The 26,917-nt window shown below is 43.1% G+C and overlaps 1 protein-coding gene across 5 annotated transcripts in view; it reads left to right on the top strand.

The window, feature by feature from the left end:
* The window catches only part of LOC135556630 (GRAM domain-containing protein 4-like), a 48,270-nt gene that overhangs the window by 4,269 nt on the left and 17,084 nt on the right, over positions 1-26,917 (top strand). Inside the window, exons 2-5 of one of the 5 annotated variants that reach the window (XM_064989986.1) lie at positions 6,396-6,609; positions 11,202-11,322; positions 24,165-24,288; positions 25,648-25,727. In XM_064989986.1, coding sequence (XP_064846058.1) covers positions 6,396-6,609; positions 11,202-11,322; positions 24,165-24,288; positions 25,648-25,727 — 539 coding nt within the window. Of the gene's footprint in view, positions 1-6,395; positions 6,622-10,963; positions 11,034-11,201; positions 11,323-24,164; positions 24,289-25,647; positions 25,728-26,917 lie in introns of those variants that run through there. The other 4 variants (XM_064989988.1, XM_064989987.1, XM_064989985.1 and 1 more) reach the window with 4 other exon arrangements.

Below are 26,917 nucleotides of genomic sequence, written 5' to 3'. Positions count from 1 at the left end.
ATGCAGCACAAACGACAATGTTGTTTCCAATTTGATCATAATACAATTACAAAATGAGTTTGTTTCTTTACACCTGCAAACAGCTAGTTTGTATTTTCTTAGCAAATTAAGCTAAATCGTGTTCGCCACTAATGCTAATCGCTTGTTAGCTGGCTAGCTAATACAGCCTGATACCAGTGCTGGTGGAGGCCTAAATCAGAATGTTGCACAAAAACAGTATCTTCAAAATCAAAGAGGAATAGATGAATCATGAATATGTTGGCTATGTGAATAAAGATGTAGTGTAGCAAAAGATTATAGGGACCCCTAGGAAATAATGAACATCATTTGGTTCCTACCCTGTCACAATAACTCATCCATGACATTTTCATTCATTGTCATGTCAAACAACACTGTATTCAAAGTGCCCACAATTATTTATATTCTAACTTTAGAATTATATTTCCATGATTTCAAAAGTTCACCCAAGTGATTTGGTCAAAATTGCAACATTTGGTTAAAAACAAGGCCTAGTATTTTTGCCCATATTGTGGAAATGATCTCAAGTGCAGGAAATGCAGAAATGTATGGAATTGTAGGAAATTATTTTAGGTTGTATTGAACAGTATAAAACAATCAGAATGGAGAAAGACCCATTGAAATAATGTAGAATTTGTGTTGCCACCCTAGTGTCACGCACTAATCAAAGCAAATTTAGAACTTTAATTAATCAAAAACATAATTCTGTGATTTGAAAAATTCCATATGATATTTTGGCCATATCGCCCACAATCACGGATTATAAAGAGAAAACCAGACATGGTCGCGGACACAGACTCCTCGCTCCAGGACGAGCTAAAAACTTTCTTCGCCTGCTTCGGTGGAAAACAAAATTGAGCCCCCGACGCGGACCCCCGACGCTCATGAGGACTGTGCTCTCGTTCTTCTTGACCAACGGAGTAAGTAATTTTATGCGTGTTAACCCTCGCAAGGCTGCCGGCTCAGACGGCATCGAAGCTGCATCCTTGGACCATGTGCAGACCAGCTGGCTGGAGTGTTTATGGACATATTCAATCTCTCCATATCCCAGTCTGCTGTCCCCACTTGCTTTGAGATGTCCAACGTTGTTCCTGTACCCAAGAAAGCAAAGGTAACTGAACTAAATTACTATTGCCCCGTAGCACTCACTCCTGTCATTGAAGTGCTTTGAGAGGCTAGTTAAGTACCATATCAAATTCTATTAGTCACATGCGCCAAATACAACAGGTGTAGACCTTAGGGAAGCACAGCCGAGAGCTGTCCAGTGACACAAGCCTACCAGACGAGCTAAACTACTTCTATGCTACATGCATGAGAGCACCAGCTGTTCCGGAACACTGTGTGACTACGTTCCTCACAGCCGATGTGAGTAAGACCTTTAAACAGGTCAACATTCACAAGGCCGCAGGGCCAGACAGCTCAGCGTTCAACACCATAGTGCCCTCAAAGCTCATCAATAAGCTAAGGACCCTGGGACTAAACACCTCGCTCTGAAACTGGATCCTGGACTTCCTGACGGGCCGCCCCCAGGTGGTGAGGGTAGGTAACAACCTATCCACCACACTGATCCTCAACATGGGCCCCTCAGGGGTGCGTGCTCAGTTCCCTCCTGTACTCCCTGTTCACTCATGACTGCACGGCCAGGCACGACTCCAACCCCATCATTCAATTTGCCGATGACAATAGTGGTAGGCCTGATCACTGACAAGACAGCCTATAGGGAGGAGGTCAGAGACCTGGCTGTGTAGTGCCAGAACAACAACCTCTCCCTCAACGTGATGAAGACAAAGGAGGTGATTGTGGACTACAGGAAAAAGAGGACCGAGCACGCCTCCATTCTCATCTGCAGTGGAGCAGGTTGAGAGTCCACATCACCAGCAAACTAACATGGGCCAAGCACACCAAGACAGTTGTGAAGAGGGCACGACAAAACCTATTCCCCCTCAGGAGACTGAAAAAATTTGGCATGGGTCCTCAGATCCTCAAAAGGTTCTACAGCTGCACCATCGAGACCATCCTGTCTGGTTGCATCACTGCCTGGTATTGCAACTGCTCGGCCTCCAACCGCAAGGCACTACAGAGGGTAGTGCGAACGGCCCGGTACATCGCTGGGGCCAAGCTTCCTGCCATCCAGGACCTCTTTAACAGGCGGGGTTAGAGGAAGGCCCTAAAAATTGTCAAAGACCCCATTCACCCCAGTCATAGACTGTTCTCTCTGTTGCCGCACGGTAAGCGGTACCGGAGCGACAAGTCTAGGTCCAAGGGGCTTTTAAACAGCTTCACCCCAAGCCATAAGGCTCCTGAACGTCTAGTCAAATGACTACCCAGACTATTTGCATTGCCCCGTTCTACACCACTGCTACTCTGTCATCTATGCGTCGTCACTTTGTAAGTATTTCACTGTAAGGTCCACACCTGTTGTATTTGGTGCATGTGACTAATAAAATGTTATTTGATTCAGGCGCAACCGTGCCTCTTCAACCTCAGGAGGCTGAAGAAATTCAACTTGGCCCCTAAGACTCTCACAAACTCTCACTACAGATGCACCATTGAGAGCATCCTGTCGGGCTGTATCACTGCCTGGTGCAGCAATTGCACCGTCCGCAACGACAGGGCTCTCCAAAGGGTGGTGTGGTCAGCCCAACGCAATACCAGGGCACACAACATTCCCTCCAGGACATATACAGCACCTGGTGTCAAAGGAAGGCCAAGAAGATCATCAAGGACATCAGCCACCCGATCCACTGCCTGTTCACCCAGCTACCATCTAGAAGGCAGTACAATACAGGTGCATAAAAGCTGGGACAGAGACTGCGAAACAGCTTTAATTTCAAGGCCATCAGACTGTTAAACAGTCAACACTAGCTGGCCACCGCCCAGTATCCTGCCCTGAACCTTAGTCCCTGTTCTAGCCAACTACCATCCGGTACGCTACCCTGCACCTTCAGAGACTGCTGCCGTATGTACATATTCATTAAACACGGGTCACTCTAATAATGTTTACATACTGTTTCGCCCACTTTATATGAATATACTGTATTCTAGTCATGGCTCATCCTATATAATTATATTTATTTTTATGGATTGTGTGTATTGTTTTTATTTATTGCTGCACTGTTGGAGCTAGAAACAAACATTTCTCTGCAACTGTGATAACATCTGAGCCTCTGTGTATGTCACCAATAAATGTTGATTTGATTTGACTTACAAAAAGTGGGCAGTTTGGGTGTCACTTCAAGCCCAAATATATCATACTTTGACAAACATTATGAATAACTGACTTAAATTGTTGTGCAACAATTTTTGCAAATGTATTACAAGTTTTAAAAAAACATACCTTATTTATATACGTATTCAGACCCTTTGGTATGAGACTTGAAATTGAGCTCGGCTGCATCTCGTTTGCATTGCTCATCCTTGACATTTCTACAACTTGATTGGAGGTCCACCTGTGGTAAACTCAATTGTTTGGACATGATTTGGAAAGTCACACACCTGTCTATATAAGGTCCTACCATTGATAGTGAATGTCAGAGCAAAAACCAAGCCATGAGGCCCTTTCCTACCGAGCAACTTGCCATGACTGGCGGGGTTATTTTATTTGTATAATGGAGAGATATGTTATTGTATACAAATGTAAGCATAATTTGAAATTATTGTTTTAGTCAAATATTAGGCTTCTTGCGGTCAATTTGCAGTCTAAAATATATTTGGTATGATGTTCTGACCATCCACTGAATAAATAATTGTCTCACTGCTGAATCTAGTCGCTGATCCCTGGCGTAAAATATGTATGTTTCTTTCTCATTGCTCCATTTACTTTACACAGATGAACACCTTTCTGCTTATGATTTTATTACACTCTGTAGGGATCAGCTTATGTCAAATCCCTTAACTCAAAAAGATTAATGGTTATATGGTTATTAATGGTTAACCGGAGGAAATAGGTGCGTGACTTGCACAGGCCGATCTTGTCCAACCCACTGATTGTGTCTGTTGATTGATGATCCCTCCCCAGCACCCCACTCCTGTGGGCTAATGGACAGGCTGCCACTATAAACCTCTGATAGTATCCTTCATTACGACATGAGGCCTGTCGTCCGTGAGCTGGATCTAGAATGAGACGGGCAACCCTGGAGCTTTATACACTGGACAAAATTATTAAGGAAACATGTAAAGTTTTTCATGAACTGAAATATAAGACCCCAGAGATTTTCCATATGGACAAAAAGTATATTTCTCTCATTCTGTATACAAATTAGTTTACTTCCCTGTTAGTGAGCATTTCTCCTTTGCCAAGATAATCCATCCACCTGACAGGTGTGGCATATCAAGAAGCTGGTTTAACAGCATGGTCATTACACAGGTGCACAGGTGGGGACAACCGGTGGGGACAATAAAAGGCCACTCTAAAATGTACAGTTTTGTCACACAACACAATGCCACACATGACTCAAATTTTAGTAGAGCGTGCAATTGGCATGCTGACTGCAGGAATGCCCACCAGAGGTGTTGCCAGAGAATGTAATGGTCATTTCTCTACCATAAGCCACCTCCAATGTCGTTTTAGAGAACTTGGCAGTACGCCCAACTGGCCTCTCAACCGCAGACTATGTGTATGGTGTCTTGTGGGCGAGCGGTTTGCTGGTGTGAATGTTGTGAACAGATTGTCCCATGGTGACGGTGGGGTTATGGTATGGCAGGCGTAAGCTATGGACAGCAAACATAATTGCATTTTATCGATGGCAATTTGAATGCACAGAGATACCGTGACGAGATGCTGAGGTCCATTGTCTTGCTATTCATCTGCCGCCATGACATGACATAATAATGCAGGGCCCCATGTCACAAGGATCTGTGCACAATTCCTGGAAGCTGAAATTGTCCCAGTTCTTCCATGGCCGGCATTCTCACCAGACATGTCACCCATTAAGCATGTATTGGATGCTCTCGATCGATGTGTACGTCAGAGTGTTTTAGTTTCCGCCAATATTCAGAAAGTTCACACAGCCATTGAAGAGGAGTGGGACAACATTCCAAGGGCCACAATCAACAGCTTGATCAACCCTATACGAAGGAGATGTCGTGTTGCGTGAGGCAAATGGTGGTAACACCAGATACTGGCTGGTTTTCTGATCCAGGCCTCTTACTTTTTTTTAAGGTATCTGTGACCAAACGATGCATATCTGTATTCCCAGTCATGTGACATCCATAAATTAGGGCCTAATGAATTTATTTAAATTGACTGATTTCCTTATGATCTGTAACTCCGTTAAATCTTTGACATTGTTGAATGTTTCATTTTATATTTGTATTCAGTTCATTTCCAGAGCAGGCAACACATGTTTGATCCCAGGACATGTTTTATACTATAGGTCAGTCTGGTAGCACTCCTGAGGGCGGGTTCCAATTCTGTACTTCTGATTGGCTTTCTTCTGTGCTCTGGGTAGAAATGCAGGATCTAAGATTTTAATTCCTCCTAAATGTAAACTTGGGATGTAATGTTATAAAGGGCAACTCATTTCACCCGTCTCCTGATGAATGGGCGCTATGGTGCGATGATGAAATTTGGCCGTGTAGCATATCTCTTTCTCTCTTTTTCGCTTTCTCTCTTTCCACTCCGTCTTTCAGTCTCTTCCCGATCTCGCTGTCTGGGCAGAGGCTAAATGGTCCAGCTTTCTGTCTTACCTACATACAGTAAAGAGATCATGCAGGGGCGGCCCAGTCCTAAAATGATTGCCCAACTCACCCGCACGCCTTCCGTCACAAGCTCATTGGACTCATACCACTCGGACCCTACTTTAGGAAGCTGGTGCAACATGTATAACCATCCAGTTAAGTTTTGGAGAAAGACTACTTTTTAGAATAGTGGATTCTAGATTACTACAAGGGGTCAAAGTTAAGAAGGTAGAATATAGACATTTGGCTATCATAATACTGAATGTTTATTGTATCTTAATTTCCTTGTAAGGCTGAAGTATTCAATGTTTCCATTGTCTTATCATAGGGATAAGTGATATGGGAGTTGTTCATTCTCCAATAAGTCTCATTACTGATATGAGTAGAGGGTTTTATTTCTCCCGTAGGAGATTGCAGAGAAATTATGTCATGCTGAATTGAATGACTATGTGGATGCAATTCATACCATCCTGATGCCTGTAATAGAATGCAAAGTCATGTGAAGTGCACAAGTAAGTACTATATTGTTACACAGGAATCTTTGAGTTGGCATTTCAAATTGCTCATATAAAATGTTCAGATATTTTTATTGAAAACAATTCAACCCTTTTATCTCATGGAGACGTGCCCTGGTCAGTGAGTTGCCGGTAAAATATTTGATTGTAATCACTTGTCTTTCTTCCTTTTTGTCCCTGCAGGGATGCCATATGCCACGGTAAGATAAAGACCAAGACGACTGTGTTGAACATGCTAAAGCGATTGGACAAAATCCGGTTTCGGGGCCAACGGCCAGATGTGTTCCTGGATCTGGGTGAATCGCCCAACACATCTGACACTGAATGTAGCGAAGAGATCCTGATGAAGCCTAAGCCCTTGCTTAAAATTAAAGACACTGAAGAACTGCAAGACCCTGTGAGTGCTCCTGTAAGTGAATATTGGTATTTTAATATAACCACAGAAATTGTATCTCTTCAGACTCTTCACTTCCCCTAATTCTCTCGCAAACAAAATACGTCGTTGTTTTGCATTCCTAATCTAGTTTCTTCCAGATAACTTCATGATGTCCACCCACTCGCCATCTCGAGGTGCCGCCACCAGTTTCGGGGGAATTTCGCCCATAATGTCTTCCTTTTGACGTTTATGCAAACCCCTTTCTGTTGATTTTAGTCCACTCAAGGATTGAGAGAAAGCTGTCCAATCGCTGTCTGCGTCACTGCAGGCCTTAGTCAGACTAGAGCAGACCAGGGCCTACCGGCTAACTCAACTTTGCTTAGTGCATGAGAAGAACAAGTATTTTTCAATTATCTTATTTAATTTGTCTGCATATTCTTGTGCTTTCATGTTCTTATTTTTTTGGACGAGGTTGATAACTTCTTGACGTTTGAAGATGGATAAATATCTTTCAAACAGATCAAAGTTATGAGTCATTTGATCACGTCATCACACACTATTTAGTTACAAATTGAACTTTAATTAAATGGGTTGACTCTTCACATGATGATTTCACTGAACAACAAAAGAAAGGAAATATTGAATGATCCCCAATGATCCATCGCATCTCCCAAAAGCGTTTTCAACATACATCTGTAAAACGACATGGGCCAGTTGCTCTCTGAGGTGGCTGATGTTGGTGGGATTTGGAGGATGATCGAGGCAACGGGAAAAAGCCTCAGATCCACGGTCCCTTCCAGCAGGTGGCTGATGAGATGTTGGCATGACTGCCATATTGCATCTCCATCCCAAAGCCCTTGCTTGGAAGTGTACTTCGTCAGACTGCCAAGAACCTTGTCCTCATCCAGGCCAAGGTGGTGAGACACGGTAGTGATGACACCATAGGTCTTGTTGATCTCTGCACCAGACAGGATGCTCTTGCCAGCATACTTGGGGTCCAACATGTATGCTGCAGCATGTATGGGCTTCAGGCAGAAGTCTTCACGTTTTTTTGTATTTCAGAACTGCAGTTTCCTCTGCTTGGAGAATCAGTGAAGTGAGCAGGGCAGTACGGATTTCGTCTCTTACATCTGCAAGCAGAGTCTGAACATCAGACAGGATGGCATTGTCTCCCTCAATCCGTGCAATGGCTACTGCTATAGGTTTCAGGAGTTTCATGCTGCTTACCACTGTCTCCCAAAATACATCATCCAAGAGGATAATCTTGATTGGTCTGTCCATATCAGCATACTGTGCTTGGAGAGACTCCTTCCCCTCCAGGAGACTGTCAAACATGATGATAACACCACCCCAACAGGTGTTGCTGGGCAGCTTCAATGTGGTGCTCTTATTCTTCTCACTTTGCTTGGTGAGGTAGATTGCTGCTATAACTTGATGACCCTTCAAATACCAAACCATTTCCTTGGCTCTCTTGTAGAGTGTATCCATTGTTTTCAGTGCCATGATGTCCTTAACGAGCAGATTCAATGCATGAGCAGCACAGCCAATGGGTGTGATGTGAGGCTAGGACTCCTCCACTTTAGACAAAGCAGCCTTCATGTTTGCAGCATTGTCTGTCGCCAATACCTTCTGTGATCCAAGGTCATTGATGGCTGCCTTCAGCTCATCTTTATTTTTATTTTTTATTTTACCTTTATTTAAGCAGGCAAGTCAGTTAAGAACAAATTCTTATTTTCAATGATGGAACAGTGGGTTAACTGCCTGTTCAGGGGCAGAACGACAGATTTGTACCTTGTCAGCTCAGGGGTTTGAACTCGCAACCTTCCGGTTACTAGTCTAACACTCTAACCACTAGGCTACCCTGCGGTGTAGAGACCGGTGTGTCTGTTGTCCCTTGTGTCTGTGCTCTTGTAGAACACTGGTTGAGGGGTGGAGATGATGTAGTTGCTTGCCCACGAACATTCAACCACCCATCAGATATTATTACAATACATTCTACTTTCTCTATGATTTGCTTGACCTTCATTTAAACTCTGTTGAACTCTGCATCCAGGAAATGAGTAGATAAAGCATGTCTGGTTGGAGGGGTGTATGCTGTGTGAAGAACATTCAGAAATGTCTTCCAATACACATTGCTTGTGAGTATCAGAGGTGAACCATTTGCATACACAGCTTGAGCAAGAAAAAAAAACTTCTGATACCAGGAGGAACATGAGCTTTTGCTATCGATAAGGTGTCTGATTCATCATTTTCACCTCAAATAGAAGTAGAGGGACTTTTGTCAGAGGTTGCTTGTTGTGAGCGTTGAGGGAACTTTATGCACTTGGCCAGATGTTTCTGCATCTTTGTTGCATTCCTCACATATGATTTGGCACAGTATTTGCAAATGTTCACAGCTTTTCCTTCTACATTAGCTGCAGTGAAATGTCTCCACACATCAGATAGTGCCCGTGGCATTTTCCTGTAAAGATACGAAAACAAATCAAATTCCATGTACAGATATAAAGGTTAAGCAGTTAGATTAAACAACTCCTTTGTAAGATAAATGTTTAAAATGAAACATGTATGGAAACGGGTGAATTTAACACTCCTCGGTTAGCAGGCTCAAGCTAAAACCCACATGGGCTTAACTTCCCATGGAAAATTTCCAGAAAAATTCCAGAAATGTACCCAAAAATGTCCAACCCTTTGCAACCCTACACCAGATCTTATTCAGGGACTTCATAGCAAAGCTGGTGAATACATATGCACGCACCACTTTTCCGTTTTTGAATTTTTGGAAACAATTTGGACAATTTTGTGTATGTCCATTACATGATATCCAAATATAAATCCATTTAAATGACAGGTTGTAATGCAACAAAGTAGTAAAAATGTCAAGGGGATGAATACCTTTGCAAGCCACTGTATTTACCTCCACAGCAGGCCTATTTTAACAATGAAAATGCTTTGTCTAAAGTTAACTGTGACATTGCTACATAGCCTACAAGGGTAGACCATTAAATTTGACATTTTTATAAAATAGAGTTTTTGAGTGCGCCCCATTTAAAAAAAAAACACAAAAAAAAAACAAAGACATACAGGTAGTCTACACACTTTCAGACGTAGCTCAATCCAAGTGGCGCTACAGAGGCTCCATGTGTAGCAAGTTAAGTGGGAGATTTCTAATCAATGCAAAATGGAATCAAAATTACAGAATTACATTGGCTAAATGAGAAGGATTAGGCGACAGTGATCACCCAACAGGTAGGCATAGCAGGCCTGTAATTTGTCACTGTTTAACTCGTTTTGTTGTACTTTGTTGCACTTTTATGGGGTACGTATAATTAACAGTAAGGTCTAATTTACACAGATGGAATAAATGAATGTACATTAATAGGGCCCATTTCTCAATTAGCAGACTTAGTGAATTGGGTCACTGCTTCTCTGGATAATGGTGCGAGGGATGGTGTTAATGTACTCCTATTACTACATTTTACAGAGCAGACGAGCACTACTTTCCCATCGTAATTGCACTCTTAAAGTAGCCTTATATCTGGCCTAGATATGGCATATTCTAAGCTAAAATAGAGTTTGGAAAACATGTGCCGTATGCAATCATTGATTAACATCATGTAGCAGTTTCTACCTACACACCGCCTTATCGGTGCTCAGACCTTCATGTTGAAAACAATTGTATGAATGGAATGTTTTGTTCTGGTTGTCATTTTAAAGGTCCGTAAGGGATGTGTGTCTGACATGTTTCACAATGTCTGTCAATATTCTTCTCGTGTCGGTCATTGTTTCTAACTTGTTTCAGTGTAATAGTGGAAGACTGAGACCTGGCTTTGACGAGTCTTATTCATTAATAAATGACACAGTACGTTGTAGTACAGTAGCGAATTATAATAACCCTTGTCGAAACGTACTAGCTTTATTCATCTGAGAGGAGACCTTTTAATCAGAGCTGGGCTTGTGGTATCTTCCTCTCCCACTCATCGTTACTAAAGTGCACTGATTTCCCACCTTCTGACACAAGCTGTCTTTGCTTAGTCTTATTCTTATCCCCCTGCTGAGAGGATCTGAAATAAAGTCATCTAGATGTTTTCCTCCCCTCTTTTTGAGTAGCACAGTACCAACACTAGTTACTATCTCAATGTAACTCTGTGGCTATCCTTGTGTACTTTCACAATATTCTTTGTTTCGCTCTCTCTCTCTCTCTCTCTCTCTCTCTCTCTCTCTCTCTCTCTCTCTCTCTCTCTCTCTCTCTCTCTCTCTCTCTCTCTCTCTCTCTCTCTCTCTCTCTCTCTCTCTCTCTCTCTCTCTCTCTCTCTCTCTCTCTCTCTCTCTCTCTCTCTCTCTCTCTCTCTCTGTGTGTGTGTTGGGTCATGATTCAGATGATAGTCTGCATACACAATTACACTGCAGTTTGAGCTAGGCTGGATGGTGCAGGGAGAAACTGCAAGGTGAAATGGAATCTTCTGCAGTCAGCGTGCCTGCATTTATCTATGTGTGTGTGAGAGTTTTGAGGTGCTGTGTGCAGGTGTTTTGAACCAGAGTCTACAGTAGCTCACATTGGCAGGGAGGTTATTCTTCTCCTCACTGTGTGTTCGTGTGTGTGTGCCCACATCCAGGCTGGTCCGGGGACACTTGCTATGGCCGCAGCCATCCAGGACTATCAGAGGACTGAGACAGATGGACTAAATGAGGTGAAAGGCCACCTGGAAATTGCCTTACTGGAAAAGCACTTCCTACGTGAGTATTTCATATTTTTTCAGTCTTGGTTGAAGGAGAAGTTAGTAAAACCTCTAGCAGTAAGGTTTTGATTTGCAAAAAGGGAAATGTCTTCACATGTTTGTTTGTTGATTTAGCAATACACACAGCAGCTTTGGATGTCTGCCCTTCATGTCAAGTTGTCTGTTAGTTGGGGAACCCATTAGGATGTGTGTGTAAATGTAATTGGACTCGCTTTCAGGGCTTTCCTAGCTGCAGAATTGCATTTGCTCACATAGCCCTTTTATATCTGGCTTTTATATTAGATCAACTTTCGCTTAGTATGATCACTGACCTAGCTACAGTACTATCTGTGAGTGACTATAGTCCTATATAAGAATGGGCACAGTTATTCAAATATCCGAACGGACGTCAGTATTTGATTACTTGGTAGTGTTCATTTTTTAGAGAGAAAGAAAATATAGGCCTATTTTAACAATGAAAATGCTTTGTCTAAAGATATCTGTGACATTGCTACATAGCCTACAAGGATACACCATTAAATTTGTCATCTTTATAAAATAGAGTTTTTGAGTGCGCCCCATTTTAAATAGACATACCGATAGTCTACACACATTTCACACGTAGCTCAATCCAAGTGGCGCTACAGAGGCTCCATGTGTAGCAAGTTAAGTGGGAGATCAATGCAAAATGGAATCAAAATTACAGAATTACATTGGCTAAATGAGAAGGATTAGGCTACAATGATCAACCAACAGGTAGGCTGTTTCATAGGAATGGAGTATTGGCTATCTAGCTTCTTTACAACAATTTGATGTTGCATCTATTACGAATATCCAGATATCCCAAAAATACCATGATATTATTCAACACATTGAGGAGATGGAAGTACAGAAGTGGTGTGTGGCCTTCATTTCACCTCAGCCTTCCTCCATCTGGGATGCAGGCTGTATGTCAGCAGTATGGGCTGGTGGCTGGTTCTCATTGCAGAGCCCATTGTCCTCTGTCTAGCACCAAAGGGTACTAATGGAAAGAGTGCAATCGCCAAATGTACTGTAGCTGCTCTACTGAAGTACATGTGTGTGTATATAGTGAGTCTTTTTCTAATAATCAGATTTTCAAAGTTTGTACTGAAGTTGATTATCCAATGACTGTGAGATGATCAGTTTGTAGATTTGTTGTTTGTCTGCCTTGTTTTGAGCCCTGGCCCTGCTTTGCCATGAGCCTTCAGGGAGGTGGTCAGTGATTGAGTAAATGGAGTAAATTATCAGCTTTGTCCTTTTCTGCTTTGACGAGGCGGTCATTTAATAATAATATATGCCATTTTGAAGACTCTTTTTATCCAAAGCGACTTAGTCATGCTTGCATTCATTCAAATAACATTTTATTGATCACATACACATTTAGTAGAAACAATTCTGATGCTCCATATGTGAACTCAGTCTGGACGCTCAGATTGTTAGCACATGACCTGCCGTTACCACAACAACAACTACACAAAATTGTGAATTTGAATGCATACATCTGATAGGGGTCACATGTAAAACTGAGTGTGGACAGTCAGAAAAAAACATCAGATATGGAAAGAAAATAAGAATTGGGTTCTTAGGGTGTCGGCATTGGGCAGGAGATTAGCCCTATGATGATCAAAAAATAGTGAAACACACACACACTCATTGAAAGGAAGTCTAAGAAGTGGTAGATCTTTTTTAGTGCGTCTTTTACTTTCGGTTTTGTACACCAGCTAAAAATACAATATTTTTGGTTATATGGAGAAGATGCATTCGAAAGGTATTCAGACCCCTTCCCTTTTTCCACATTTTGTCACATTGCAGCCTTAAACTAAAATTGATTTACATGTTGTTCCTTATCAATCTTCACACAATAGCCCATAATGACAAAGCGAAAACAGGGTTTTAGAAATGTTTACAAGTGTATTAAAAATAGAAAACAGATGTCTTATTTATATAGGTATTCAGATCCTTTGCTATGATCATTTAAATTGTTTCCATTGATCATCCTTGATGTTTCTACAACTTGATTGGAATCCACGGTAAATTTAAATTAATTGGACATGATTTGGAAAGGCACACACCTGTCTATATAAGGTCCCACAGTTGACAGTGCATGTCAGAGAAAAAAACAAGCCATGAGGTCGAAGGAATTGTCCATAGAGCTCCGAGAGGCACAGATCTGGGGAAGGGTAACAAAAAAACGTCTGCCGCATTGAAGGTCCCCAAGAACACATTGCCCTCCATCATTCTTATATGGAAGAAGTTGGGAACCACCAAGACTCTTCCTAGAGTTGGCCACCTAGGAGGTGTCCAAGAACCCAATGGTCACTGTGACAGAGCTCCAGAGTTCCTCTGTGGAGATGGGAGACCCTTCCAGAATGACAACCATCTCTACAGCACTCCACCAATCAGGCCTTTATGGTAGAGTGGCCAGACGGATGCCACTCTTCAGTAAAAGGCATGACAGTCCTCTTGGAGTTTGCCAACAGGTATATAAAGGACTCTCATGAGAAACAAGAGAAACAAGATTCTCTGGTCTGATGAAACCAAGATTGAACTCTTTAGCCTGAATACCAAGCGTCACGTCTGGAGGAAACCCTGGCACCATCCCTAAGGTGAATCATGGTGGTGACAGCATCATGCTGTGGGGATGAATCCTTGATGAAAACCTGCTCAGGACCTCAGACTGGGGTGAAGGTTCACCTTCCAACAGGACAACGACCCTAAGCACACAGCCAAGACAACACAGGAGTGGCTTCTGGCGAGTGGCCCAGCCAGAGACCGTACTTGAACCCGATTGAACATAAACTCCCCAAATACAGGTATCAAATCAAAGTTTATTTGTCACCTGCGCAGAATACAACAGGTGCAGTAGACCTTACAGTGAAATGCTTACTTACAGGCTCTAACCAACAGTGCAATGTCTAAGTTAAAAAAGGTATTAGGTGAACAATAGATAAGTAAAAAAATAAAAACAACAGTAAGAAAGACAGTGAGAAATAACAGTAGCGAGGCTATATACAGGCACCGGTTTTTCGGGCTGATTGAGGTAGTATGTACATGTAGGTATGGTTAAAGTGACTATGCATATATGACGAACAGAGAGTAGTAGTAGCGTAAAAGAGGGGGTGGCGGGTGGCGGTACACAATGCAGATTGTGCGGGGACACCGGTTGGTCGGGCTAATTGAGGTAGTGTGTACATGAATGAAGAGTTAAAGTGACTATGCATATATGATAAACAGAGGTTAGCAGCAGCGTAAAAGAGGAGTTTGGGGGGGCACAATGCAAATAGTCCGAGTAGCCATTTGGTTACCTGTTCAGGAGTCTTGGAGGTCCAAGACGTGGCGCTCCTGTACCGCTTACCATGCGGTAGTAGAGAGTCTATGGCTGGGGTCTTTGACAAATTTTAGGGCCTTCCTCTGACAACGCCTGGTGTAGAGGTCCTGGATTGCAGGCAGCTTAGCGCCAGTGATGTACAGGGCCGTACGCCCTACCCTCTGTAGTGCCTTGCAGTCGGAGGCCGAGCAGTTGCCGTACCAGTCAGGATGCTCTCTGTTGCAGCTGTAGAACCTTTTTGAGGATCTGAGGACCCATGCCAAATCTTTTTAGTTTCCTGAGGGGGAATAGGCTTTGTCGTGCCCTCTTGGTGTGTTTGACCATTCTAGTTTGTTGATGTGGACACCAAGGAACTTGAAGCTCTCAATCTGCTCCACTACAGCCCCGTCGATGGGAATCGGGGCGTGCTCGGTCCTCCTTTTCCTGTAGTCCACAATCATCTCCTTAGTCTTAGTGATGTTGAGGGATAGGTAGTTATTCTGGCACCACATGGCCAGGTCTCTGGCCTCCTCCCTATAGGCTGTCTCGTTGTTGTTGGTGATCAGGCCTACCACTGTTGTTGATCGACAAACTTAATAAGGGTATTGGAGGCGTGTCTGGCCACACAGTCGTGGGTGAACAGGGAGTACAGGAGGGGACTGAGCATGCACTCCTGAGGGGCTCCAGTGTTGAGGATCAGCGTGGCAGATGTGTTGCTACCTACCCTTACCACCTGGGGGCGGCCCATCAGGATCCAGTTACAGAGGGAGGTGTTTAGTCCCAGGATCCTTAGCTTAGTGATGAGCTCTGAAGGTACTATGGTGTTGAACACTGAGCTGTAGTTAACAAATATCATTCTCACGTAGGTGTTCCTTTTGTCCAGGTGGGAAAGAGCAGTGTGGAGTGCAATAGAGATTGCATAATCTGTGGATCTGTTGGGGCGGAATGGGAGTGGGTCTAGGGTTTCTGGGATAATGGTGTTGATGCGAGCCATTACCAACCTTTCAAAGCACTTCATGGCTACCGACGTGAGTGCTACAGGTCTGTAGTCATTTAGGCAGGTTACCTTAGTGTTCTTGGACACAGGGACTATGGTAGTCTGCTTGAAACATGTTGGTATTACAGACTCAATCAGGGACATGTTGCAAAAGCCGCACACAAGCCTAAGATTGCCAAGAGAGGGCTGGAGTGGTGTAAAGCTCGCTCCTATTTTACTCTGGATCAGTGGAAATGCATTCTCTGGAGTGATGAATCATGCTTCATCATCTGGCAGTCCGATGGACGAATCTGGGTTTGGCGGATGCCAGGAGAATTCTACCTCCCCGAATGCATAGAGCCAACTTTAAAGTATGGTGGAGGAGGAATAATGGACTGGGGCTGTTTTTCATGTTTTGCACTTGGTCCATTAGTTCCAGTGGATGAAAATCTTTACAACGTTACAGCTTACAATAACATTCTAGACGATTCTGTGCTTCCAACTTTGTGGCAACAGTTTGGTGAAGGCCCTTTTAGCATGACAATGCCGCCGTGCACAAAGTGAGGTCCATTCAGAAACGGTTTGTCGAGATCGGTGTGGAAGAACTTGACTGGCCTGCATAGAGTCCTGACCTCAACCCCATCGAACACCTTTGGGATGAATTGGAATGCCGACTGCGAGCCAGGCCTAATTGCCCAACATCAATGCCTGACCTCACTAATGCTTGAGTGGCTGAATGGAAGCAAGTCCCCGCAGCAATGTTCCAACATCGAGTGGAAAGCCTTCCCAGAAGAGTGGAGGCTGTTATAGGAGCAAAGGCGGACCAACTCCATATTAATGCGTTGATTTTGGAATGAGATGTGCGACGAGCAGGTGTCCACACACTTTTGGTCAGGTACTGTATACAACAGCGGTTTAGATGGTACAATGATTCTCTAGTCTACACTATACTTGCTTATTTTGTCACAGACTGAATTTGAGCAACTATTAGAATTTTGGCAACCAGGAAATTGCGGTGTGATTTCTGCATAGTGCATCTTAAAAGTTGAACATACCCGACCTCAGTGATGTTTACACACATGAACAGCACACACTGCATTGCTGATCAATTGAGGCCAATCTGCCCGGCGATCAATACATTTGTCTAACAGACAGTCCATTTTGTGATATCATCACCCTCTACAACTGCACATACAACAGTGTTGCCTACCCCTTTGAGATGGATAACATTCACATTGATTTAGTGTTTGTATTTGAATAGGTTTTTGATAATGTTTACCATTTCCCCTAAATTTCACACTCGCAATCGGTCATTTTACACAACCTGCCACAGGAAGAGCCTCACAGAGAGAGAGACAGAAATGTGTATTTTCTATTATTTTTACCCCCTCCTTGCTGTCTTGATATGAAAATCCTAGAGTGACCTCCGCACTTCACAAAATTGTAAATAAAATTTGGCACTTCACAAGAAGTAATCATGTAGGGAGGCGATCATCCACTTTGAGGGGCACCAGCAGTGTGTGTGGGCGCGCGTGCTCGCTCGTCCTGAGGGCTCTGCAGTGGGGGAGGACATGAAAGGTCAGACCTGGACCTTCTTACTGTGCCAGTAAATAAAAACAGTGGTTATTAATAGAGGATATTACTTAAGCTACTCCACTCCGAAGAAAGGCAGCCAGGCATTGAAGGACCATTGGGTGTCTCTTTTCTGGTCCACTGGTACAGTAACTGGAGGATAGCAGTAGTATGAATGGTTTCTTCAGTAGTATTCTATATATGTCCACTCCCTTGTTCTTGGTAATTATTAACCTATGCTGGCTAGAAACCACAATGCATTTTTATAGTCTTCGAAGCCAACCTCGTCTGTTGACACACTTGGTCGTGTGTAGAAAGACGCCTGAGCAGAGTCCCTACTTCCCCTTTTTGTCAGGGGTTGAAAATACTTTCTGCCAAAGCTGCTAAGGGTGGGACCAGTGTAATCAGGGCTACACCTTCAACTATGGCGTAGAATGTTGTCGTTATTTTAGATGGGGTAGTAGCAGTATCAGATGTTATTTATGGATTATGTTCTTGTAAGCATTGCCAGTAAAGTATGCCAGGTTCTTTTGCACTTTCTATATAACGGCCTGCCCCCAGAGATATCAGGGGATGTGGAGTGGATAACAAGTAACTGTCCTTTGGTGCCATGAGGCAGAACCAGTTAGGATTGTTTCCAGGTTCCTCTGCTAGTCTCTGGCTCCAGGCCAGAACAAGGGAGAGTCACATCAGCCCACCTCCTCCTGTGTAACATTGTGAAATGCCTGGGTGAGGTTGCATAGCGATACCTAAGGAATCTCCAGGCTGGCCTGAAGATGTTATCCCACTCGCTGTTTACTTGTTGTGAAGCATGGCAGGCAGCTCAGGTTTCTCAGGGGGAAGTATTTGGGTGTGAAGTGATGCTGCATTTCCTGGCAGGCATTGGTCTGTTGACTCGCATGTTTATACCAACTGTAGGCCTATCAGTCAGACACTGATCCTGGGACAGTTGGTCATGGTTGTATGATTTTTTTTCCTGTAATCTACCGCCAATATGTTACAATACATAGCTTTATGAATGAAACGAAGACCTCACATAGAACACTATTGTAATTCTACCTAGTAGAGCATTACAGGCTAGATACCGAACTCTAACAAGCCTGTGTAACAGTAGTAAAAAACATGTTTACCCTGTTAGCCAGTGTTAAAGATGGAGAACCTCCCTTAACATACCAGTAGGTGTCCAGTGAAACTGACAGTTGGACATTTACTATACTATGATAAAAGTCGAGAGCGACCTCAACAGCGTGTTGGAGACATTAAGACAAATTGTCTTGTGTTGGCAGCTAGCCAAAACAAGGCACTGTGAGATAGCAGAATTCAGAGAGTCGGAGATACATTTCAGTTATATTAGAAACTGGGTACAACCACTTTAAAACCAACCGCTGGCTCAGAATAATCTGAAGTGAGATTAAATGTCTTAGATATGGGCCTATTTGGCTACTAAAACACTCGCTGTTGTAGAAACATACACAGAACTGTGGTAACTGAGTGCCCTGTCCCCCCGTCCAGAGGCTTGGCCAGGCATGGGAAGCCATGCATGTGATAATGAGAGGATGCTCTCTGGCACATTGTTAAATAAAGGCCTCTATGCAAATGTTTGACTTCCATAACTATGTTATCTGGGGCATACTTGGATTCCTATTCTCCCTCCTGGCTCTGCAGCAGCCCCAGCAGCTACTGGTTAGCAGGTTAGCATGCCATGCGCTACTCATCAGAAAAAGCAGTCTGTTTTTATATGACTGAGGTGATGACCCGAAAAAGCCTTGCACAGTAGGGCTTTATGGGGGCCAAACCCATTGGAGAAGTTGAGAATTGGAGGCTAAGAGGGAGAGCTAGTCTTTTAGAGTGGAGGACACTGCCTTAATGTTGCTAGACCCCAGGGACAGTAGCTGCTGCCTTGGCAGAAACTAATGTGGATCCTTAATGAAATAGGAATACTTCAACACACTCCAGTTTCACATCTGAGGAGAATTTCTAATATCTATACTAGCCATGCATTTATTTCATCCACCTTTGATTGGATAGTTTGAGTATATTTGTTTTAGGTTCCTATGGGTTTTCTCTACAGGAATGCACTTTTGTCCTTGATAGTTCTTTAGTCCTCTTTGAAAGGAAATGAATGTAGCTTTCTTTTGTTGAAAAGCATGTCACTATCAAGAGAAGGGCGTGAACATCGTTTCACTCAACAAGAGGTAGGCCAGAACGTTCTCTCTTTAGAAACCGTTTTTTTGGTTTGATGACGGGTCATATTTGAAATGGATTCAACATGTCAGTTACGTTCAGTACATTCACATACTTCCATGCGATGTGATACCAGGAAGAGGATGTGGTTTACCCCAGTCTCATGGTGACCCAGTTACAGTTGATGTAGCAGGAAACAAACGATACATTAGGATGTGGATGCGCTGAAGAGCAAGAACCTGTTTTCTGCCTTCAGATGACTCCTACTATTCAGATGTTTAAATGAAGAACAATCACCTAGGCCTTGATCAGCTCCTTGGTTTCTAGGCTGAAGTTGTCGCTTACAAGACGGTTGGGAATTGATGTGAACAACTGGGCTTTTTGCTCTTTTGTGTGAAGCTGTGGGGAAATCCTAAAACATTGTAACTATGACGACAGGAGAACTTAGCCATGATGTCAATATCCTGCTAAGGTGGATGGGCGGCTATGCTCAATTTTGTTCCTCATTCATCAAGGGGAACACTTGAATATTTATAACTTGCAAACATTCCGCAGAGGGTGTCATAGGTTGTGTTGCTATGGTGGCAGATTTTCCAATTAGCTTGATGTTGTGTGGTAGGTACAGGAAATATCTGAAAATGTATATTTTCCAGCTGTGTACAAAATATGAATGTAATTTCTTATTAGCATGTTTTCATAAGGTAATGAAATGAATCATCCACTGTAGAGTGAATTTCACTAGTCATGTGAAAATAATAATTTTTATAATCTACAGTTGATGTCGCAAGTTTACATACACTTAGGTTGGAGTCATTAAAACTCGTTTTTTCAACCACTCCACAAATTTCTTGCGAACAAACTATAGTTTTGGCAAGTCGGTTAGAACATCCACTTTGTGAATGACACAAGTAATTTCTCCAACAATTGTTTACAGACATATTATTTCACTTATAATACTCTATATCACAGTTCCAGTGGGTCAGAAGTTTACATACACTAAGTTGACTGTGCCTTCAAACAGCTTGGAAAATTCCAGAAAATGTCATGGCTTCAGAAGCTTCTGATAGGCTAATTGAAATAATTTGAGTCAAATGGACGTGTACCTGTGGATGTTCTTCAAGCACTACCTTCAAACAAAGTGCCTCTTTGCTTGACATCTTGGGAAAATCAAAAGAAATCAGCCAAGACCTCAAAAAAAAAATTCTGGTTCATCCTTGGGAGCAACTTTAGTGTCCCAGAGCTTTTTTGAGTTTGTGCTACAGGATGCACATTTCTGTTTGAAGAAGCTAGCCTTTGCTTTCCTAACTGCCTGTGTATATTGGTTCCTAACTTCCCTGAAAAGTTGCATATCGCTGGGGCTATTTGATGCTAGTGCAGTACGCCACAGGATGTTTTTGTGCTGGTCAATGGCAGTCAGGTCTGGAGTGAACCAAGGGCTATATCTGTTCCTGGTTCAACAGTTTTTGAACGGGGCATGCTTATTTAAGATGGTGAGATAAGCACTTTTAAAGAATAACCAAGCATCCTCTACTGACGAAATGAGGTCAATATCTTTCCAGGATACCCGGGCCAGGTCGATTAGAAAGGCTTGCTTGCAGAAGTGTTTTAGGGAGCGTTTGACAGTGATGAGGGTTGGTCGTTTGACCACAGACCCATTACGGACGCCGGAAATGAGTCGGTGATCGCTGAGATCCTGGTTGAAGACGGCAGAGGTGTATTTGGAGGGCAGGTTGGTTAGAATGATCTCGGAGGGTGCCCGTGTTTACGGATTTGGGGTGGTAGGTTCCTTGATAATTTGTATGAGATTGAGGGCATCAAGCTTGGATTGTAGGATGTCCGGGGTGTTAAGCATGTCCCAGTTTAGGTCACCTAACAGCACAAGCTCTGAAGATAGATGGGGGGCAATCAATTCACATATGGTGTCCAGGGCACAGTTGGGGGCAGAAGGTGGTCTACAGCAAGCGGCAACGGTGAGAGACTTGTTTCTGGACAGGTGGATTTTAAAAGTAGAAGCTCAAATTGTTTGGGCACATCTACAGTAGATTGCAACTCCGCCCCCTTTGGCAGTTCTATCTATTTGGAAAATGTTATAGTTAGGGATGGAAATTTCTGGGGTTTTGGTGGCCTTCCTAAGCCAGGATTCAGACACGGCTAGGACATCCGGGTCTGAATTCACCCAACTTATTGTGGAAAGCTTGTGGAAGGCTACCCAAAACGTTGGATCCAAGTTAAACAATTTAAAGCAATGCTACCAAATACTAATTGAGTGTATATTAACTTCTGACCCACTGGAAATGTGATGAAAGAAACAAAAGCTGAAATAGATAATTCTCTCTACTATTATTCTGACATTTCACATTCTTAAAATAAAGTGGTGATCCTAACTGACCTAAGATGGGGAATTTTTACTACTATTAAATGATAGGAATTGTGAAAAACTGAATTTAAATGTATTTGGCGAAGGTGTATTTAAACTTCCGACTTCAGCTGTAAATGATACACAACAACAATGATAAGCCTCATCCTCTGTATCATTCTTTTAGCTTGGTCAGGTTAGAAAGTGTTTCGTTAAAACCCTTAGCCTACATTGTCTGAGTCCTCGCTAAAATCTAATTAACAAAATACAAATATCCTCATCAAAATCTGTCTGTTTAAGCTAGAGATCTTTTTTTGCATGGACTGCGTTTCAAGCCACCGTATCCACCGATATCTCCCTTCCGCATCTGCGGTGAAAGGTGGCAGAGCTAGAGCGGTGTTTGTTGGACCATGGGACATCACAAAAATTGTTCTTGTTAAAAACGTCTAGCGTCCGAACAGTTTGCCCTACAAACTATTATGATCCTCTATTGACAGATTAGACTCTCACGGACGCCATGGTGCTGTAGGACGCCCACAAGACTTGTCTGAAGGTCCCCGGTACCGTTTTATAAAAATGAATGGAAGTATATATCTAGATAGTTTAGTGCCTAAAATAAAGTGATAAATGAATGGGGGAAAAATGTTTTAATACTTTTTTAAAAATTACATTGTTTCCTGATCTTTCTTATATCTCTCAGATATAGGACCGACACTTCAGAACAATCTTCTTTTAGATTTTTTTTGGGGGGAGAACTATCTCTTCCATGTATTGAATCTGTTATTCAGTGGGTTTCTATTGGCTAATAGCATTAATGCCAAATTCAATGTTTCATCCAATAAGTGTGTGTGTGTGTGTGTGTGTGTGTGTGTGTGTGTGTGTGTGTGTGTGTGTGTGTGTGTGTGTGTATTTTTTTTTTCTACATTAAGTGGTCTTAAAAATCAAAATCGACTAGCTAAATAATCCTTGGTATGACCATCTTTAAACAATTCCCACCCTCCAAGCTTAGAGGGTTAAGACTGTGACCCTTGTTGCAGCAGGCTCTAGCTGTATTGAATTATTAACCAGGCTGCTGTTGTCCCAGGTAACCTTGTGGTAAGCTGGTAACAACACTAAGCTGTTATAACAGGCATGCAGTCACTTTCAAGCTCCGGCGTTGCTCAACCTAGAATTTTACCACCAGTATCAATCATTCCCTCTAGTAGGTCCTTTATCAGTTTCTTGTGCTGTTGAGCTTGAGCGGTGAACTTTCTCCCAGTACAGTGAACAGATTGGGGGCCATCCAGTAGCTGCAAATACTATCTCTTTCGAATTTCTCTTTCTCCTGCACTAACTCTTTCCTCTCACCTGTCCTCTCCTCCCCCTCCTCCTTAGTATCTCTCTCGGCCTTGGTCTTATTTTTTACTAATATCTCCCTCCATTATTTTACACCTCTGTCCCCCTCTCACCAACTGAATCATGAGATGCAAAGTGGACCAGAGTTGGCCTATACGTCACAGTTGACACATTATGGAATGGGTTCATGAGAATGTTCCCTTTTCAATGCCAACCGCTAAAGGAGCGGACTCGTGAGAAGTAAGCCATTTTAAATCACGCCACACATACTCGAGATGCCTTGCCTGACCAAATCTGTTCTGCAGAGGTCCAATCTAACGTCTTGTAATGCTGATACTGAAGGACCACAAGCTGGTCTGGAAGTGACTGCTTTTGTTTTAGCCCCCAGCCCGTGGCGTTCTCCTCAGTCAACTAACTGAGGGACCAAGACAGTTGACATAGTTGGTACCCTGTTGCCTACCAGTCTACCTCGTTCTAATTGCTTTCACCACCACTTTAAAATCCAATCAAATAATGATTTATCTTGCTGATTACAGAAGTACAGAATGAGAGAGTCTACTTGAGAACATTGTTTTCTGTGAGAACCATGTTATACTGTGGTCATGGGGGGAACATTCCTTATGAAAATGACATTTCACTCTGTCTACGGTCTTAGTTCAATTACAGTGATAAAGTAGATTTGAGGTGTTCTCTGGCAGAACTCTGTGCTACATACATTTTTAATGACTTTACAACCGGCTCTGAATGAGACAAGGTTTACTTCATCTTCCTTTCCCCCTCTCTGCTCGGTCAAATAACATCTCAATGATTTGGGGACTGTAAACATAATTATGGCCAAACATCTGTTCCAAGGGCTAGGCAACCCTTGGAGGGGCTAGGCAACCCAAGGGCTAGGCAACCCAAGTTCAGCTTGTACTTATTTTAGTTCCAACCACATCTGATTCCACCGGTAACCTCATCAACTGTGCTAATTGATCAATATCGGTGACTTAAGATTGACAAGTTTGGACAGGTGCCTGTGGCAGTGACTCACCAAGACCTAGGTGGTAACAGTCGGAAATATGTGTTGGCTGAGCCAAACTTATGGGCTTTCATTGCTCTATTTTTCAGAGGAGGAATTGAGGAAACTTCGAGAAGAAACCAATATAGAGACACTGAAACATGAACTGGAGAAAGAGAGATCGAAAAGGCTGGACTTGGAACAGAAACTGAACTTAGAAGTTCTCAAAACGAGGTAAGAGGCGTGTGCGAAGACGCTCTACTGCTGGCTTCCATGTGTCGGCCCCTGTGTGTGTCGGCCCCTGTGTGTGTGTGAGTGGAGCGTTCCCGATTTGACTGGAGCGCTGAGCGAGATTTTCAAAGGCTGGAGCGTTGGCCTTCTAGCCCGCTCCAATTTCGCTCCAGTAGTGCTCACATCATGAGCTCAGGGCATGCCCGGCCCAGCATGCATTTGTAGTCTACTTGTGTGCTGCTATAGCCCCGTGCTTTAGCTAATATCATGGAGTTCGCTAAATATTTTCATAAAGAAACTGATAAAACACACAGGTGCAAAATCAAAGTGACTTCCAAAGATGAGGACCAAGTGGAGGAGTGCGGTGATGTAATGTCCATAACTAAAGAATCATTGTGGAATCTGAAAAGACAGTTTCTAAAGAAAGGAACGAGGTGGGTAGCTAATTAATAGATAATTGTGTCAATGTACCAAACTATTTATAAACATAAAATCTGTTCTCTTAAGTTCCCTTCATTTTTGTTCTATTATCTATACAATAGGCCATAATAGATTTTTTTTGTCCCAATAGTCCTGGAATATTCCAACTTTCAAGGAGCCTTACATTTTGATTGAATTATACAAACTTGTGTCCCTGTGTGTGTGTGTGTGTGTGTGGGTCGGTCCCTGTGTGTGTGGATCGGTCGGTCCCTGTGTGTGTGGGTCGGTGTGTGTGTGTGTGGGTCGGTCGGTCCGTGTGTGTGTCGGTCGGTCGGTCGGTCGGTCCCTGTGTGTGTGTGTGTCGGTCGTTCGGTCGGTCCCTGTGTGTGTGTGTCGGTCGGTCCCTGTGTGTGTGTGGGTCGGTCCCTGTTTGTGTGTGTGTGTCGGTCGGTGTGTGTGTGTGTGTCGGTCGGTCGGTCGGTCGGTCCCCGTGTGTGTGTCGGTCTCTATGTCTTGTCCCTGTTAAAAATAGAGCCTCTCCCTTGAGTTGGGTATTGGGAATATGTCAAGAGGCCGAGCCAGGCTGCCAATAAGCATTCATGCACATAGTGACTCCCTCAATACCCTAGCCTTTGTAACACTAAACCCAAAGGTCTCTAATGTCATATGTCTAAGTATAAATCACATCTGTGTCTGTGAAGTCTCAATTTGTTTTATATGGAAAAATCCCTCTGTGTCAATCCTTTGAAGGCTAGAAAAAAACATTAAGATGACGTCTCATTTATTTTCCTTTGTGATCACTGATAAGTGAAACCAATATTGTTATGAATCATTTTGCATTCACTTGTCTGGCACAATAATGTCTCAATAAGGTAATGTGTTTTTCTGAAGCCATGGTTAATGCTCTACCTACTACTAATGCTTTGTCTCTCCTGTTCCTAGATCAGAAGATTCCGCACCACAGCCACCCAGAGCAACACCTGCAGCTCCCACCGCCAACAGTACAGGTCAGCCAGAAACGGGTATATACTGTAGACAGCTAAAGATACGCACAGGTTATTAGAATCATGACCGACGAGCTCCTTCACAAATCTTTAGAATGTCTGTCATTAGACAGAGGCCACCAGCGCCTTAACACTCCACCTCGCTCACCTTTCCAAATACACATGACGTGTCTAATAAGGCCTAGGAATGGAGAAGAGTTGAAGGAGTGACTCGTCTCATCTTTTCAGCTCTCTGAATCTCAGGGATCGGCTTCTCTGTGTGGGAGTTACAGTTGAAGCGATGTGCTTTTCTTAGCCTCTCTGCTCACTACCCATCAAAAAACAATCTCTCGCCTCTTTGTGTGTGTGTGTGTGTGTGTGTGTGTGTGTGTGTGTGTGTGTGTGTGTGTGTGTGTGTGTGTGTGTGTGTGTGTGTGTGTGTGTGTGTGTGTGTGTGTGTGTGTGTGTGTGTGTGTGTCACTTACGCTGGTGTGTGTGTGTGCAACACGCAGCACAAACAGGAAGTGTGTGTAAGTGGGAGTGCTCCAGTGAAGGTGTGGGGACAGGAGGAAGAGGAATGTGTGATGAATTGCATCCCTCTCTCTCTGTAGGGAATGTCACACATTTTTATAAGGTGTATGAATGTGGCTGTGGAGCATTTGCCTTTCTACTCCCCTGTGGCCATGCTCAAATCCAGATTTTCTCACACCAGGGTTCTCCACTTAATTCAGTCAGCCTGGTTTTCAAATGAGGCTTTCTTTGTACTTCTAGTGGCTGCTTTAACTCCTTAAGTGGGTATTGTCCCTGCCCCACAAGAAATAGGCTAGTATGGTTCATAAAAATGCATTATGAAGGCCTACTGCAAGCTGTAGCTTCTTAAAACGTTGTAGTGAATAAGATGTTTCACCGTATGGAGAATGTCTGGGACTGTCTAGGACTGCCCTAGAAATGACATTTACCTGAAAGCCCCAACTACAATGGTTGCTTACTTTTCTTGTCAGATAACCTATTCAGGTATTTGCTATTCTCAGAAACCCAGAACAAATATCTGGCGTAATTGCGTCAGGTTAGATTATGAGATAAGATACTAATGACACTAGCAAAGTCTCCACCACCTTAAACAGAACCCCTCAGGCAAAGCATGGGCCAAATGTCCCATTTCTAAAACAAAAGATGCGAACACCTGAGAAATTGTGACTTGTCCAAATGATCGGTGACAATCTTTTGGG

Source organism: Oncorhynchus masou, chromosome 15 (genome assembly GCF_036934945.1).
Source record: "Oncorhynchus masou masou isolate Uvic2021 chromosome 15, UVic_Omas_1.1, whole genome shotgun sequence".
Lineage (NCBI taxonomy): Eukaryota > Metazoa > Chordata > Actinopteri > Salmoniformes > Salmonidae > Oncorhynchus > Oncorhynchus masou.
This window is presented reverse-complemented; position numbering and strand designations above follow the sequence as displayed.